Source organism: Mixophyes fleayi, chromosome 5 (genome assembly GCF_038048845.1).
Source record: "Mixophyes fleayi isolate aMixFle1 chromosome 5, aMixFle1.hap1, whole genome shotgun sequence".
Classification (NCBI taxonomy): domain Eukaryota; kingdom Metazoa; phylum Chordata; class Amphibia; order Anura; family Limnodynastidae; genus Mixophyes; species Mixophyes fleayi.
The window spans coordinates 93957970-93976755 of NC_134406.1; the positions used below are offsets into that span (position 1 = coordinate 93957970).

An 18786-nucleotide genomic window follows, 5' to 3' on the forward strand; every position below is an offset into this window, starting at 1 on the left:
GTGGAGTGGGTGAAGGAGAGGCCCCCATATAAAAGAGCGGCAGGAGAGGCAGTGACAGTAGAGGAGAGCCAGGTTTCAGTGATAGCAAGAAGGTTAAAAGAGTTGGAGATGAACAGATTGCGAATAGAGGGCAGTTTGTTACGGATGGACCTGGAGTTCGCAAGGACACAGGAGAAGGGGAGGGAGGGAAGTGGGGAGATGTGGATGAGATTGGCAGAGTTGCTGGAGCATGGGGGAGGGTGGATGTTGGGGCCAGGGAGTGGGATGGAGGAGAGGATAGGTATAGGACATGAACGAGGGGGCATATTGGGAGATGAACAAGGGGGCAAGATGGGAGATGACAAGAGGGGGAACGAGGAGGGGAGGAAGAGAAGCAGGGGGAGACGAAGCATGAAGAGAATAGAGTCAGAGGCGAGGAGCAAAAATGGGCAACCAGTAATGAATTACATAAGGATAAAACTAAATGAAGACTAGCAAAGATATGATGAAGGTAAACAAAAGATAAAGAACAACAAAAAAAATAAAAATAATGTGCAGGCAATAACAATAGGTAATTCAATAGAGAGTACAAAGACATGCAGAGAATGAGACATCAAACTTTCCCACAAGCTTGAAGGTATATTATAATCAGCCACCAGACTGGAGGTCTACTTTAAAAGCTAGTCTACGTTGTATGTGTGTTCCTCACTCTTTGATAATGCTGAGCCTCCTCAGGACTATTGTATCTTACATTCTGTACAAGGGTCCAGACTCACATTTTAATGAATATTCTCCATTATTTGTGGTGTTCCCGTGTGTCTGTTTTGAAACAAGTGCCTTTAAACCATTCATCTTTCTTCTATTTGCCTTTAACTATATTGCATTATGTGTCTGAACTCTTATTTTTCATTTAGATTTGTCATTGGCAATGCCTGTTATTCATATATGTAGCAGCAGACTCTGAACATTTTCCATATCCTGTTCTTGATTGCTTTCCCCTGTTGAATCAACTTTGGAACGTATTTATTAACTGTACCGAATATAGTCTGTCTTTCCAAACAAAGATTTTTTTTTCCCACTATGAATGTGGCCATTCCATACAATTTTATCTTGTACATGTATTTTATATTTAATCTAACAAATCTTGAGCTTATTAAGAGGACAGGGTATCCAGGCAGTCATTTTCTTTCTTTCAATAAGATTGGGAAGATGTTTCATGCATTGTGGATGTGTATCACATATTAAGCAGTAGTCACCAGGTTATAGGTCTTTTATAAATACAATTCTTCAAATTGGAGGACTGCTTTATATAATAGCCATTAGATTGGATGTTTGTTTTATATATTAACCCAGCTCACTGGAAGTCTGTTTTACATATTCCAGGTTTGGGCCGGTTTTGCAAATTAGCTACCACAATGACCTCTGCTTTGTATACTAGCCGCCAGAGTTTCTCTCCTGGCACTACTCTCACGCTGTCACACTATTCGGTCAGATATTGAGCAGCCAATGGACTGAGGAGGTGGGGAAATGCACACTAAGGTTTAGAAAGTGAATAGAAGTTGTGTAAATGAGTTAGTCAATGAAAGCAAATGCCTGATGGCTATGGATTACTGTATACTTGCACCTCGTTCAAACCAATACTACTGATTATTTAAAAATCTATACATGGGGCTTTATCCACTAAATGCACTCAAATGGTCCTTCAGTGGAAAAACATAACATGCCAATCTGAGTCCCATGACTAGCTTTATTGTTAGAAAAGAAACAATTCCAACCAATCATAATTTCAAGGCTTTCCGAGTCTTCATGAAAGCAGTCATGTGTATTCACTTCTGACGCAGCCTACTATCAATCTTGACATGCGAGTCTATACATTCCATTCTGGATTTTATTGTTACAGTGCACAAGGGAATACAAGTATTGACATGAGTGACATATCAATTCGGAGCTACATAATGCCTCTTTTCAGGTGGATGCTTTATTGTTAGTAGTTTATGGGATTTTTGGGTTTTTTATTTTCCTTATCAGTGCTCTTGCCACATGTCTCATTCAGCACCAATATAACTACCCATTTCTAATTATGGAAAAAATGGTCCTTTTTACTTGGAAGAAAAAAAATCCCACAGATCTAGGATTTGTTATGTCAGAGACTTAAACTCATGTCAACTTTTACCCAATTCAACTTTCTTTCATTCTGCGACTTCAGTAAAAAGAAAAAGAAAAGAAATTCGGAATCTGTGATATAGCCTTTGAAAATCTATTCTCATCTTGAACACTTTGCAGAGGATTATTTCAAGTGCCTTGCATTCATAAGAAAAGCTTTCATAAGCCGTAATGTGGGCAGTGGAGAAGAGAAGATGCAAGCCTGTTGTGGCCGATTTAATGGCATTTACTGTGTCACACCAGTGAAAAATAATGAGACAACTGGATTCAGAGGAAAAGAAAAAGTTTTCTAAAAAGGATTATATAACTTTATTAGTTGTATGTCACTGTACGAAATACCATTTTCATATGCTGTGTAGTATTCAGTAAAACGCAATGTTCCAGTCTACATTTTTGAATATCTAGTTGTTTGTAGCAATGAGTTGAGATTACTCTGTTTTAGCATTTTGAGTATTAAATTCTCACATATGCAATACTGGTGACTCTTGGTCATTAATTTTATCTTTTTTATTTTCTATCAAGTTATCATTATATTAGTATTAATAAACATAAAATGATAATGATTATAATTTTAGTAAATAGTTAAAAGTATATATTAATGATGTTAACATTGATAACGTGCTAAAAAAGAATCTGACAATAATAGGTTGAAAAATACATACAAGCAGTTTGCAATTACAGAGCTAGTTCCTGACATAACTCAGGAGTACTCTCTGGAGTTTGGCTATAAGAAGCCAAATTTAGGTTGGTGCCTCATACAGCCAGTAAATAATGATTCAAATTATGATTTTGTCAACTATATGATACACTCCATGGATACAAAATGTATATATCAGCTAGTATAATGGGTAAGAAGGATGCCCCATTATCACCTTGGGAACCAGAACAACATAACCTACGCCTGGGAATACTTAATTATAACGGAGGACATTTTTACATGACATGGTGTGACAGGGTGTCTACATCTTCTCAGGACTTATGATGGCAACAACAATTCTGTCCAATTCTGCCATACAAGCTGAGCACTGAGAGTCAAGATAACTTTCCAGTTTGGCCATACATCATGGGGAATATTAGCACTGTAACTAAACAACTACATATACAGGCAGATAGTGGTCAACTGGTACAATATACACTCAGTGGCCACTTTATTAGGTACATCTTTCTAGTACTGGGTAGAACACTATTTTGCCCTCAGAACAGCCTAAATTATTCATGGTATGGATTCAACAAGGTGCTGGAAACATTCCTAGTCCAGGTAGACACAATACTATAACACAGTTGCTGCAGATTTGTTGGCTGCACATTCATGCTGCAAATCTTCCGTTCCACCACATCCCAAAGGTGCTCTATTGCATTGACATCTGGTTACTATGGAGGCTATTGGAGTATACTGAACTCATTATCATGTTTGTGGAACCAGATTGAGATGTGTGTGCTATGTGACTAGGTGCGTTATAATGCTGGAAGTAGCCATTGAAAGATAGGTAGACTGAGCCATAAATAGATGCACATGGTCAGTAACAATACTGAGACAGGCTGTGGCATTTAAACAATGTTCAATTTGTATTAAGGATCCTAATGTGTGCCAAGAAAATATTCCCCACACCATTACACCATCATGAGGACATGAGGCAAGATGGATCCATGTATTCACGCCAAATTCTAACCCTACCATCTGCATGCTGTCGCAGAAATTGAGACTCGTCAGACCAGGCAATGTTTTTCCAATATTCAACTGTCCAGTACTGGTGAGCCTGTACCTACTGTAGACTCATTTTCTTGATCTTTCTTAACTGACAGGAGTGGAACCCGGTTTGGTCTTATGCCGTTATAGCGAGTCTACTTCAAGGTTTCACGTACTGTTTGTTCAGAGCTTGAACTAGTCTGACCATTTTCCACTGACCTCACTCATTAGCATTGTCAATCACAGAACTGCCGCTCACTGGATGTGTTTTGCTTTGCACACAATTCTCTGTAAACTCTAGAGAATGATGTGTGTAAAAATCCCAGGAGATCAGCAACTTCTAATATACTCAAACCACTGTGTCTAACAACAACAGTCATTACACATCAAAGTCAATTAGATCCCATTTGTTCCCCATTCTGGAGTTCAGGCTTAACCAGACCCGAACCTCTATCATGTCTGCATGCTTTTTTGTACTTTATTTATACACCGCTCTGCTGTGCCAGAGTGTGGTTAGTAAGGAGGGGAGGAGATACAGGATGCCGGAGAAGGATCAGACAGAGATTATATCTTCATTGGTTCTCTGCTGGGCTGAAAGCGGACAGATAGAGGGTTAACGTCGTCCGCAAGTGGCATTAACTTTGCAAGAGAAAACTTGCCAGGTGCTCTATTCGCCGACCCCCATATAGCTCTAACCTAAAGGCTTAACAGTCTCTGATAAGCTAAGCTATGCTTAACTTATCAGTTAACTAGCAGAAATTCTAAAAGTTAGAAAGTCCACCACAGCTATGTTGTGTCTTCTTAAGATGAAATTATAAAATCAGAGGACATCAAATTAAAAATATTTCTGTATGGAGCAACAGAACATCATTGTGATGTAGATTATAAATAGAAATACACAAAGTCTTTCAAATTTCAAGTTTTTTCCCCCCTGTATTTATAGTGGACTCTAGGGAAACTAACACGCACACTGGGAAAAATCTAAATGTGCTTATTTATTGGTCTAACTCCAGTACCGCTCTGTTAATATTTTATCTGAAAACTGTATACTAGGCAGTTTATATTGGAATAAATAAGAACTTAAACATACTGTTAAAGAATTAATGTACAGTATTCCCATAGAAATGCTCTTTTCATTTAATAAAAAATTAACAACTCTGTAAAAGCAAGGCTGCCCCCTTCACCTTTACGATAAAATGTGCGATAATCATAATTTACCATGGTAAATACATTTGTCAGCGCAATATGCCTTAACTATATTTGTACGTCCAGGCAACTTTATTTATTGGCTTTTACAAAGAATATATTCTATAACTTTTTATAAATCATTTTGCTTTCTCTTTCTAGGTTCTATCTGTGCTTTTCAGCCATTAATTGACTTCACCGAATACAGTTTTAACACCGTTCTGTTGTGCTCCCTGCATTGGAGACAACTGTATCCAGAATTTTATCTTGTATCTTAGGGCAAGGACAATAATAAACAACTGGCTCGTCATATAAATCCACGGCTGAAATGCCCTCAAAGATAGAAAGTAAAAGCAATTTATGCATTACATGTTACAGAAGGCATGTACAAGTCAGTAAGTTAGAAGTAAAAAGGTCCAGTAAATATAAATGGTTACTCCCCCTACTCACCAGGCTATGCAGGGTCTCACTTAGAAGCAGTTTCTCTGTTCATAGCCTACCCCATTCTTCAGCTCAACTGCCCTCCCTTCTTCCAGTCTAAACACCAGAGGCATTAGGGTAGGAGCAAGGCATTAGTGCTTCAGGACTTCTTTCATTGAGTCCTTGGTGATATAATAGCAGCCACACAATTTACAGAACAATTGTTATTATATTGCTGCAGGACTCTATGAAAAAGTCCAGCAGAACCAAGGCCTCCTCTAGCACCTCATCCCCTTTAGACCAGGAGAGAGATGGCAAATAAAAACGGTCAACTGTATGAGCTTGACTGTCTAGTGAGCTGTAGCCCTGCAAAGCCAGGGTCATAGGGGAGCAGGGGCAATTGAAATAAAAAAAATAACATTTAGGTTTACTGGTCCTTAATGGGCAATATTAAAACTGCGGATAGAATGCATTTACAATCCAATGTTTCAATGATCTGGAATAATGAATAGTTAATGTTCTCTTTTGTTAGTTTCCGACTTCTGTAAAGAGTAGATATATTAGGTGTGTTGTAATGTCATTAGGTCAGAATTTATTACATTGCATGTATCACCAGAAATTATTAGAAGGAATCCAAATATGTAATATCCAGGTCACCAACCAATCCAAAAATAAGGAGAAATCAGAATTCATGCACACAATTTATTAATTTGTCCCATCGTTATCTGATGAATCTGGATATATTCTGACTTTGGTCCTATGCTTCCCGAGCATGGGGATATTGCTTATGTGGAAATGTCAGAGTCAGATGGCACCAATTATTGAATAGGTTGTGGAGATGTGGCGTCTCTCACAACGTGTAATGGAGAGATCAGGGCTATGACCCTTCTACACCTCTGTGGCATAACCTCTCTCTCTGAACTTAACAAATTGCGAGAATATAACATATGGCGCACATATGGTGTTGTAAGTTTGGGACAGCTGTATGAATCTGGTTCCTTGAAAACCTTTGCACAAATATCACAGGAATTCCTAATTCTGTGTTTTACTGCTATCTTCAACTAAGACACTCCCTTAACACACAGTTCTCTGCCTCTCCCCCGTTAATCCAACCATCTCCTCTCAAAAGCCTTCTGCATAGGGTGGGCACATGAAATACTATATCCCAACCTTAATTTTTCACTTGGCCTGAAAGACTTAGGGCCAGATTTACTAAGCTGCGGGTTTGAAAAGGTATTAAGTACCTTCTACAAAATGATAGCTAGAATCTGATTGGTTGCTATTGGCAACATCCCCACTTTTGCAAACCTGCAGCTTAGTAAATCTAGCCCTTAAACCCACTTGAAATCCAAGTGGCAGGTGGATCTTGGACCCGACGGACGAGGAGTGGTCTCATATGCTTAAAAGTCTCCGCAGTGCCACGGCCTGTCTTCGCTACCAACAAATCCACTTATATGTATTACACAGAGTTTATCATACCCCCACTGGTTTGTAACGTACGGGATGGAGGAGTAACTCGTCATGTCCAAAATGTTGCTCTCCATCGGCCAATTTCTGGCATATGTCATGGGATTGCCCAGTTGTAGATACTTTCTGGTCAGACGTCTGGGAATGTGTTCTTAACACTCTTCCCCTTGCCCCCTCTATAAGTCCTAAGTTTTGCCTTTACGGCATTTCATTAGAATATTTAACTAACAATTATATAGCTGCTTATGTCTTTAATCTTATGACTCTGGCTAAGGTGGCGATTTTTAGGGTCTGGCTTGCCCCTGGCCCACTTGATATTCATAAGTTGAGGGTGCTCGTTAATGCTACAGTGCAACATAAAAGATACATGTACACCTGTAGAAACGCTAAATCAAAATATCTCACAATTTGGTCCAGATGGCACTCGTCTAGATACCGAGCATGCTCAAATGACCTGGTGTCTTCTGAATAATTCCCCCACTGGAGGAAGGGGGGAGAGAGACCCTCCGGCTGATATGTCCCTTGAAGAGGAATATGATGGCAATTACTGAATCTAAGCTTATATAAGTATTACCTGTCAGTATATCTATATTATATCTACTTTATGTATGTTTTTGTAGTGAGTCTTACAGCACTTATCCTGTATAATGCTATCCCATACTTTGAAATTAGTTCATAGACTTGTTATACATATTCTTCATCAGTTTATTTTATTTGTGAGTCAACATCTGTACTTTAAGAGCATTACGATTTACTTATACTTTGTTTTGTAATTATGTGTTCTTTTTGTTTGAAAAAAACAATAAAAATTGACCCAATTTAAAAAAAAGATATAAGAGAAAATGAAAATAATATAGCACATGAGAAAGTGCTTCCCAGGAAACTAACAATCTAATTATGGAAATTAAGAAAACAAAGTGGAAAAGTTTGAAATTAAATGCAATAATTAAAGATAATACTACAAGTGTGCACCTCAGTGTTAAGATTATGATAATGCTCCAGGAGGCCAGATTTCAACTTTAGTTTGAATGCAGTTAATGCTTAAAAGCAAGGGGTCAAATTCCTGCTACATGGTGCCATAAGATCGAGTTGATCATAGGGGTATATAAGAAAGGAGGATATCATTGTCTGTGGAGTTAAGGAAATAGGGGTAAAGAAGAGTTAAGTGTTTTATGCTAGTCAAAAAGTTTTTATATATTATATTGTGGTTAATGGTGAGCCACAAAATACATCCGAGAAGAGGTTATGGAACTCCTTTGTTTCTTATACATATCCTTATTACTGTTTTTACAATAGTGGAGATATTGTCTACAATAAACCTCAGACATTCATGACACAAGGAAACTACGGCCATCTAGCTCTTATGGAGTGGATCGTTAGTATTTGTAGTTCAGATAACATGAGTAAAAAATATTGCTTAGGAATACAACATGACAAAAAATACTATGTCTGGTTTAGCACAATTTAAGTGTACATTTAACAAAAAATATGATGTTTAAAGTCACCAAAAACACTGAAAAATAGTATCTTGACGGGAAAAAAACCCCATTCTGCTATACTACAGTATATGTAACTGAAAAAAGTATCAAAGGACCATAGAGTTACGCAATCCATTTATTTGCTTCAAAACAGAATCTGTTTTCCCAATAATATGTTTACTCTGTAGTGTGGAAAATACAATAATTCCCTTTCAAATGTCCTTTTTATGAACTAAGCGAATGAAGAAGTTCTACGGTAGTTTTAATTCTTTAAGGAAATCTTGATGAATGACAGAACAAAACCGTTTCATTACACAATGGTTAAGAAGAAGTCAGATAACATACCTTGTCGTCTTCTGCTGTTAAGTTTTCTAAAGCATGTTCCTTCAACAAGCCGGTTAAGTCGTTGCTGTTTTATGAGTTCTAAGATTTCTGGTTGGATCTTCTCTTTCAGCTCCCTATGAAGTGATAAAAACACAGAGATGACTTAACATGTTATTCATAAAATGTAATAAACTCACAATTCTAGTAATGGATGGTTGCAAAAAGAGTGCAAAGATTTAAGTTGATTAAAGTTAGTTATTTAAAAAAACAAACATAAAAGGAAACTGGATGTGGCACAGAACAATGATTCATGGGAACTGTCTAACAAAGTAAGGAGCACGACTACAGAAATGCCTGATATTTCAGTAAATATCCCTGGATCTGAAAATTTAATGGCACTGAGCACAGTTTCAATTTTATTACAGATGTCCTATTAGTGGGTGCAAAATATTTGTTGTATATTTGAAAGAGAAAATGTAAACAAATTAAACTATTATTTTGGTTATGTGCTCAAACCTGGATTCCATTGAATCCAGGGATGTTTTTTTAAAAAACCAAATACCAATATCTTAGGTTCTTTAGTATTTTGGGTAGGGGAAGGGGTTGGATCATTTTCAAACCATTGTTTTGTAAGATTTTTATACATAGTTTTAATATCTGTACTTTTTATCTGATAGAAATAAAAGGATGGTATACAGAATAAAATTTCAAGATTACAAAGATCCTTTTACACAGTAGACAGAACACGTTAGACAAAATACAGTGTGTTCTGAGCGGAATATATAGAACATAATTATATATTCAAAGTCTAACCTAAATATAGAGGCTGAAATACATAAATTTCAAGGTCTAAAAAGGAAGAAAAAACACACACACACACACACACCTATTCCTACCTTTAAAAAATCACTCTTAAACCCCCCAAAATACAATATCTATGCCTAGCTGTTATTGTCTGTATACAGAATTAAAACACAGAAAAGCTTGCATTTATAATGCAGAGCAGTGACCGGGCAAATCTCAGTTTTTATGTTTTCAGATTTGGTATTGTACCTATGTGATCATTTGCATGTAAATTAAGAAACATTGGGACTAATTTGTGCAGTGCAAAAAATAAAAGCCATTAGGGAAATACGTTGAGTGATAAACTTATCTCAGCTGATTAGAGCAATTGTATAGCCTAATCCCTCTAATTCTGTGTACTGGGTAGGATTCTCCCGGGTATTTTTATTATGCAATGTGATTTATAAAGTTAATATTTAAAAAATTGTGGTATTTAATATGCAAAACATGACAGAAATGGGTTAACAAGGAGAAGGCGCAAAGGTCCATTAGAATGTACCACATAAGCATAGATACACCACTCCTGACATGTGCCTGAAAATTATATTGCGAGTTGCTATGTGTTTTTTGAACTGCTCTGGTTCACTTGTGTGCATGGGGAAAACAACCAGGCCCTTTACAAAGTAAGTCTTTGAATGCAAGTCTTGTACTAACAATACATGAAAAATTTTGCAGGCAAACTTAAAGGATATATAGGAGACTGAAGTTGTGATCTTGGAGTTATAATCATAGACTATATATCGCCTTTGAAAATAAGTGAATAATGGAAATACTTTGTTTTAAAGAGAATCATACTGGATCTACTCTTTGGAAACATTTTTGTTACATTTGCTTCTGATATGGAACATCATTTTTACTATCTATTTATCTAACTCCCATTTATTTGTACCTGTGTTATTACATTTTGTGGAATACATTAATCTCAGCTGTGGAACCTGATTGGATGTATGGAACTTTTAACAGTCATATCATTTCTTGTTTGCTCTATAATGCAGTAGGTTGTACAAGTCTGTGAGCCAATCAAATATATTTACATTTAAATTCCAGTGGCTGCATTGATTCTACAGGAACTGGAAATTAGCCCATTGCCGCAGGTGTGCAATTTGTGTACATAGGATATAAAGGAAATTTGCAGGGGCTGTTTTGGGAAAATATGTACAACCCTGGTATACCACTATGATCTAACCTCAAACTCCTTGTACAAATAGCAGAAAACCAAAATACCTGCGGCTTCACATACTACTTTAGCAACATGGTAAAATAACGTTGCATTACAAAATATAATGGCTAATGATCATGCATATCGAAAACAAAAGGCCACAGACATCAGACTCTAAACTAGTAAAATAAATACTTTAAGGTTAGGGTGTCACTTTCACAGTCTTACTCAGTTTGAGATTGGGGCTTAAGAACAGGAAGTGATCAGTACATTCTGGGACAGTACAAAAGATGGCATGAATTTTTTTGTAAAGAAAATAAATAAAAGTGTGTGTGGCTCCTCCAGTCAACGTTTAGACAACTCCTTCTATCTGCCAGCTGCCTGTAAATATTGATGAGGCATAACCCAGAAACATTTTGTGCCTCTTGACAATGACAAAGAATCATTGGGCTGGTCAGCTCAATACTAGAGGTTTTAAAATAAAAGTGCTATTAATATTCTGAATAACGTCAAATAAAATAATGGATTCCCTCTCTTACACTTCCTGTTACAGCTTCTCATGAATAGACTCCTATAACTCTTCTTCTAACAGAGAAAGCACAGAAAATAGGGCAATACTTAGAGAAAAGAACTCTTAAGAAAGGGGCTACATATGCCTTAGTGGCAGTAGTATAACACCACACATCACCTTCTTCACCAAGAGTTACCTGGACAGTGGAAGCAGCAGTGTGACATGCTTAGAAGGAACCGTAGGCTTTCTAGTTCTGAATTCCTGTATGAAAGATTACCTCCTATAACTGGTATAAATGACTTAAATCGCTTCTCGGCCTTTTGGCTAAGATCAAGTGCAGTTCCTGTCCTTGAAGGGGTAACCGAATGCCCTGGAAGGGACAGGTCTCCTTGGTCTGATGCCAGAAGGCTGGTGGTGACTTGGCAGCTCCAGGTGTCTGTGCCTCCGGGGGACAGGGCCCGGAAGTGACCTGAAAATGCACGGGTGGTGGTGGCCCCATGATCACGGGCACAGAGTAAGGCACTGAGCACTATACACTGAGAGCAAACCCTGCACCACTTTATATTTTCTTGGTCCCGGCCTTTAGGCTGGGCCAGAACAATTTTTACACCCTGCGGCCATTTGGCTGGGGCTTATGGGCACTTTTTTATTTTTTATTTATTGAACATGTAGCACTTACGCACAACCCTAGCACTTTTTTGCACAGATTTCAGTTTGTTTGATTTTCGTTTGCACGATTTGGGTTTGGGTTTGACCCTAAGGGGAGCCTCTCTACCTCAGTTATCTGAGTCTCTCTCCTTATGGGGAGTTGAGTTGAAGAACCAGTCCCCCGGGGAAAGCTTCGGCTGACCTCGGGGTAAAGGGGGCTGCCCGAGCCTTGCAGCGGAGGCAGTCCCGAAGACCCTTGCTCCCAAAGGGGCCTTTTGGCTCCGGGAGTCGGGGATGTAAAGGGGCACCCCTAGCTTCGGCGAAGGGGTGTTCGAAGATCTCTATTCCCCTAAGGGGCCTTTTGGCTTCGGGGGATAGGGAGCAACGGGGCCCTTTTCTTTTGGGAAGGGTCTAAAGGCCCAAGCCCCCAGCACTGTTTTTTCGGCACTGGGTGATTTGGAGCACCGCACCTCGGACTTCAATAAAAAAAAATACTGGTATAAATGACATATTGGACCTGCAGCAGTTGCAAACAGAGAATAACTGCGCAATGAAATTTGATCACAGCAGGGCCTCAAGGATCCTGGCTACTACTGTTACATCATTACAAAGTATTTTGTAAGTATAAACAGCTAAGCTTGTAGTTGTTACTAATTATTAGGAAATGTATACTTTTCTGAATGCCTGCATGGCTATTAGTGATTTGTAGAGCATGAGCAATTCATTCACTGGTTACAGTCTAAGATTATGGAAATGGAATACGTACAGTATAGGCCGGGATTGGAAATCCTCCTGATTCATCCTCTCTGATTGACGTATTTTCAAGATTTCCGTGTAGCTGAGGTTTTGAAGTCTACTTTTGAACTGGTCCAGAGAACTTGGTTTGTTTGTGAGTGATCTCATGATTTGCTCTTTGACAACCTGCATGACCTATTGGAAAACACAAACAGAAATGTAGTAAGTACGGGATTTACTCACTGCTACAACACTGCTATATGGAAAGATGATGTCTGAGGCCTCACACAATCAATTAAAGTGGCTTAAAATATGCTAAAATTAGGAAATGGTGACATATACTAACAAATAGGAGTTAAAAAAACTGACACTATGGATATACATGTTCTTGTATTTTAATGAAAACACACTCGACATTGCAAGGCTTAGTCACAAGGATCATTTGGACATAACAGGTCACAACTTCTTATAACGAGTTGACATGTTAGTAAAAAAAAAAAAATCCCATATAAAAAGGTAATTGCTAATGGTACAAATCTGTTAACTAGCAAGTGTAATATTACTTCTAACCAAATCAAAACATTTTGAGAACAAAGGACTTCCTCCAGTGCTCAGATATTTGATTAAATTATGAAGGGAATAAAACAAAACATGCATACAAAGTCTAAAGATACACTCAAAAGAACATAAAAACCATAAAATGACAAACAGAGATGAATTCCACATGTGATTAATTAGAAACAAGCACTAGTCCTTTGAAACTGATTAAAACATAGATAAATATCATATCTGATAACTGTCCTTCATTTCCAAGGAGAATCCCAGGTTTAAAAGATTTCTGCTTGACCAAATGTACAGTACAACTCATTTTAGTCTACATATTTAGTTAAATGCTACTCAGCAGTCATGTGAATTAAAGAAAATAGTGTTTTCTATGCTTAATTACTTTAAATGGATATAAGACAATGGACTATTTTTGTTACAAACTAAAATATTTAACTGCACCAGTGGTGGACAAATGCATTTACATTAAGCTGATGACCAAAATGTATAATACACTAAAATCTGATTAAACTATACAGTCTGATTTAACCTAGTTGTATTCTGTTTCTGGCACATTAATAATCAGAATTAAAAACTCAATAAGATGAGAGGTATATATACATATACACACTATATATACATATACACACTATATATACATACATATATTTACATAATTTAACTTCAATTTTAATGCTAGTAAAAGTATGGAAACCATTATGTAAACCACTGGCCTATGCACTTCACATGGCAAACACCATTGTATTTCACATTCAGTGTCACTGTTATTTAACGCAATCCCAGTGGACAAAGGCCCTTGAGATACAAAATGATCAGCGCTAAAGGCTACTGTTTCTCAAAGAGATGGAACATTGTTGCAATGATGTGAAAAATAGAAATTCTTTCTGCTTGCCAAGATGTAATAAATAAGTATCTGAGGGTTCTGATTACTATATTATCAAACTGCTTAGATCCATAGCAGGAAATTACAGCTCAGAAGCAAATAGGTCAGTAACAATTTTAATGTACGCTTAATTTTCACAAGTTAAAAGCAGAAACGTAAACAATAAATGTTGAGCCTCACTATCAATAGGTGATAAGTGTGCAGATTTAAGCTATGTTTAGGTACAGAGTATAGTCTATGGCACTGCAGCTTATTCTGTATATATTGGCAGTTTGTTTGTTTTTTTTTAAAATCTTTTTATTGAATATTTTTCTCAGATACAAATACAATAAATCAGTGATGACATTTCTGTTACATCTTACAATGTTTTCGGAAACAATTAAGATATTCATGACATTTTGGCATTAAATATCAACATCAAACAGTAACGACAATTGAAAAATTGTGTTATTTTAAAATTTATGAATACATTTTAGGAAATCATGTATACCTTTAAATATGGATGTAACTGAACAGTATGAGCTACAATCAGAAAATAAAAACAATTGAAGTAAAATGAAATGAAATAAAGTAAAGTTAAATTAAATAAAATGAAATAAAATAAGGGTGGTGGGGAAGGATGGGGGGGGAGTAGTTGTTTCTTTAGTAAGCACTATGACCGGGAGTGTTAGTCAGACCTTTCTTTAGTTAATGAAAATTTGCGTCTCAGAATTTTTAGGATGTTCCAGTTAACTTTCTAAGTGTTTATTCATTCGTTCTTTCTCTCCCTAACTTAATTGCCTAAGTAAATACCAGGTGGTGTATTCAAACAATTTAAAATTGTTCTGCTGAACCGGTAGATCTAGTGATTCAATATATATGCCCCATTTTTTCTGGAACCTCAGAACACCTTTTTCAATATCCGGGAGAGTGGCTCTCCTATCCAAGTATATAATATCTAAAATCTCCAACTTGAGCATTCCCAAAGTCGGGGATATATATTGGCAGTTTAAATGTCATCTCGTGAGCAAAAGTAACTTGAAACTTATTAACTCTATTGAATGTGTAATTATTCAGAATAAAAGATAATGCTAAACTCAAGGCTAAGAATTGTAATATAAACAGCTGGACTAGAGCTATTATTTCTAGTATTTTTTCTATGAAGACAAATACAGAATGTATTATCAACTCCTAATATTACTTCTTACTCTGCTAACATCATGATAAGAGAGTTTGAGGGGCAATATAATGACAGGAAGGCTCATGCCTGATCCAGGCAGATATTTAAGTACATTAGAGGACTACTAAATCTTAAAACAAAAGCGTTCTCTAGTAAAGAGTTACGTATGTTATTTAGGATATCCAGCAAACTGAATCCAATTCCTGAATCTTCTGCTAATTCTAGTGCATTGGTACAAACATTCTCACTTCCCATGCAGCACATATACCATTTAAACTCTTCTTGCTTAATTTTGACAGATAAATTAGTATTTGCATTCAGTTCAGAGGAATTCTCTGCTACATGATTTGGTATCTGACAGAATCCTAAAATTGTCGATTTGGTACAACCATAAAGTAAACACTTCCATGTACAATGTAATTTTATATGATCTATATACGATAACATATATGAAGTATGTCTATTCTCCATGCCAAAGGCCTTTATTTTTCTATGCACAAGAAGTCAGCTAGTAAAACAATCGAACTCTTTCATCCTCCATCTCTATCACTCTTGATTCTTGCCCTCAGATCCCCTTACATTGGCTCACCCCATGTGTCAACCATTTGTCTGCCCCTTTCAGTTTAGATTGTAAGCTCTAGGGAGCAGGGCCCTCTTCACTCTTCTCATTACCTAGAACTTTTGCTCACCAGCCACACTGCACAACTCCTCCTTGGGCTCTCTGCCCCTTGACTCCAATCCTTCAATGTCTTTGTACCTCTTTCAGTGGCTCTAAACCTGTTAGATGCACCCATACTAATGGGCACAGATTTCAGCCTGCACTGAATATTCCCCTTGCACCCCAGTAGCTGTGTTGAGAGAGCTGTAGTGTTATTTGTTTACTGTACTATACTGTTATATCATGTACTGACTTGTTGTTTTCCCTCTGTACAGTGCTGCAGACCTCATGTGGTGCCCCATAAATAAAGGTTAGTAATCACAACAACAACTACTGAAGGACACAGCAACAAATGTCTCAACCATTTATGGATAAAACACTAAGTTAGGTAACACTGGTACATATTTTGTAAATCTAATGCACCTTTTCATAAAAATTATATAATATTTTGAGCTTAGCATAGCCCTTAAAGTAATGGGCCACACAAAGTAGAAAAATGGGGATAAACCATTTTGTATGTTGTGAAATGAGTCACACTGGAAGGCTTCTAACACACAATTTAAGGTACAGTAAGAAAGGTGTAGCAGATATTCATAATTACAATTGTGACTATGACACACAGCGAGCTTCATGTAGCACACAAATATCAACTTTAAATTTGAGTGTACAAATAAGCTATCAAGTATTTGTGTGCTACATGAAAAAACAGTCAGTATTTACTTATGTGCAAAACAGAATACTAATTTGCACCCCTTGCATTGTAACATGGTTTTGTCCAGGAGACTGAAATAAGAAGTTTCTTGAGTTAAGATCCTAAATGAATCAGGCCCCAGGTGAGGATCTACAGAACTGCATATTTAAGTCAACCTACTTTTATTTGGTGCAAACCAATAATGTCTTTACAAAGCTCTCATAACTAAATATCATACAAATTGAATTTACCAGACAGAAAAATAAAACTTTATATAGAGAAATTGCAACATCATCATAAAATCATATAGAAATCAGTGCTCATTGACCCAAATAGAATGTTTCCACATCAATCTAATTTTAAGGAGCAGCCTCATTTATTTTATTACACTTATTAGGTATTTTGTATTTACTAATACATCTGCCTAGTCAGCTGTTTAACGGAGACGCTGACTAGCGGGTAATCCATACTCAGTCAAGGACATATGTTTAAAGTGCATCTGTCACTTACACACAGTGGAGGGAGTCATTTTGTGGCTCAACCATAAATACTGGTTCAGCCCACAAAATGGCTTCCAACACTGCCTGAAGGGGACCGGTGCACTGTAACTGGCTTACTGGGTGTTTTGCAGTGGATTATTTTGAGTAGACAACTTTCTCATTTGCAACTAATTTACATGTAACCATGTTCCAATGGTCTCTCAGTACTTGGCAATGCATTTCAAAGAAGTAAAAAAAATAACAGGTATAATTGAATGAAATATAATCTTGATGGAGGGAATAGTCATAAAACATGATAAGGTGAAACAAGCCTGAATAACATGAACCAAATGTATTACTATATTTTGAGGATATTGCACAGCATGCCCTCAGGATGAGATAAGCCAGTATGACAGTGACTGCATTACAGAAAGCTCTCTCACTAGTACAGAATGATTTGCTATGACAACCTATATAAACTCGCTTATTAGTTAATTGAATCCATGGTCAGCTACCATTAAATTATCTCCCCAATTTCTGACAGAGCCCTTGGCAAAATATAGCATTCACATAAAATCAGTGTACTGTGTTAAAACCGAGAAATCCCAATTTGCATAGGAGCTTGGGGAGACTTGTTCAGTGAAGGGAAGTTTATTTGTTTATAAGTCATTATAGGTATAGTGGTAATGGTCAATTTCAATAGATAAATACTATCTAAGTAAAGCATCTGGAAAATGCAGAAGGTCAAAATTTTGCTTAATTATTTCCTGTAACAAAAAATCTCATTCTGCCATCGTCACCATACACATCAACATATCAAATATCTTGTTTTGAAATTTAAGGAGAATGCCACTCAAAATAATGTAATTCCCTAAGGCAAGTCTTCTTGATTTGACAGGATTATCCGAGACACAATCAGGTGGCAATTTCCGTACACGATACTTTCCAACTTTATAAAAGAGGGAAGGTTAAATGGAAACTGTGGCTATGTATGTGTCTGTGTGGTGAGTGTAGCGCCGCAATTTGCCACATTTTACCCCTGCTTCCCTGGCACAACGCCACTACTGCGTCATCTTCACATGGAACTGGGAAGAAACCGGAAGAATGGTCTGCTCTCCAGGGAGAACTACCAAACATTTGCGATTCTCCTGGAAATTCTGGGACAGTAGGCGAGTGTGCAAGTATGTAGTACACACTTCTTATTTTCATCATCACCATTTATTTATATAGCGCCACTAATTCCGCAGCGCTGTACAGAGAACTCACTCACATCAGTCCCTGCCCCATTGGAGCTTACAGTCTAAATTCCCTAACATACACACACACAGACTAGGGTCAATTTGCTAGCAGCCAATTAACCTACCTGTATGTTTTTGGAGTGTGGGAGGAAACCGGAGCACCCGAAGGAAACCCACGCAAACATGGGGAGAACATACAAACTCCACACAGATAAGGCCATGTCAGGAAATTGAACTCATGACCCCAGTGCTGTGAGGCAGAGGTGCTAACCACTGAGCCACCATGCTGCCCACACTTATTTTTCAGACATTTACACTTGTACAGAGAAGGCAATACATACATCAAATACTAAAAGCCTGTAATTTTATATTAACAAAAACATGACAACATGACATGTATAAGAAAATTTGGTTAGTTGATTATTGGGTGGAGGGATAATAGGGAGGGATCAAGTGGTAAGTGATACAATTTTAATGTTATGACAGGTATATTTTACCTGCATGCCCAAAATTGA

At 37.2% G+C, this 18786-nt stretch overlaps 1 protein-coding gene across 3 annotated transcripts in view; it reads right to left on the reverse strand.

Moving 5' to 3' along the window:
- The window catches only part of ELMO1 (engulfment and cell motility 1), a 292489-nt gene that overhangs the window by 36225 nt on the left and 237478 nt on the right, over positions 1 to 18786 (reverse strand). For all 3 annotated transcript variants that reach the window (XM_075212563.1, XM_075212564.1, XM_075212565.1), the window contains 2 exons: positions 12631 to 12794; positions 8725 to 8837 (listed from right to left, as the gene is read on the reverse strand). In XM_075212563.1, coding sequence (XP_075068664.1) covers positions 8725 to 8837; positions 12631 to 12794 — 277 coding nt within the window. The remainder of the gene's footprint in view (positions 1 to 8724; positions 8838 to 12630; positions 12795 to 18786) is intronic.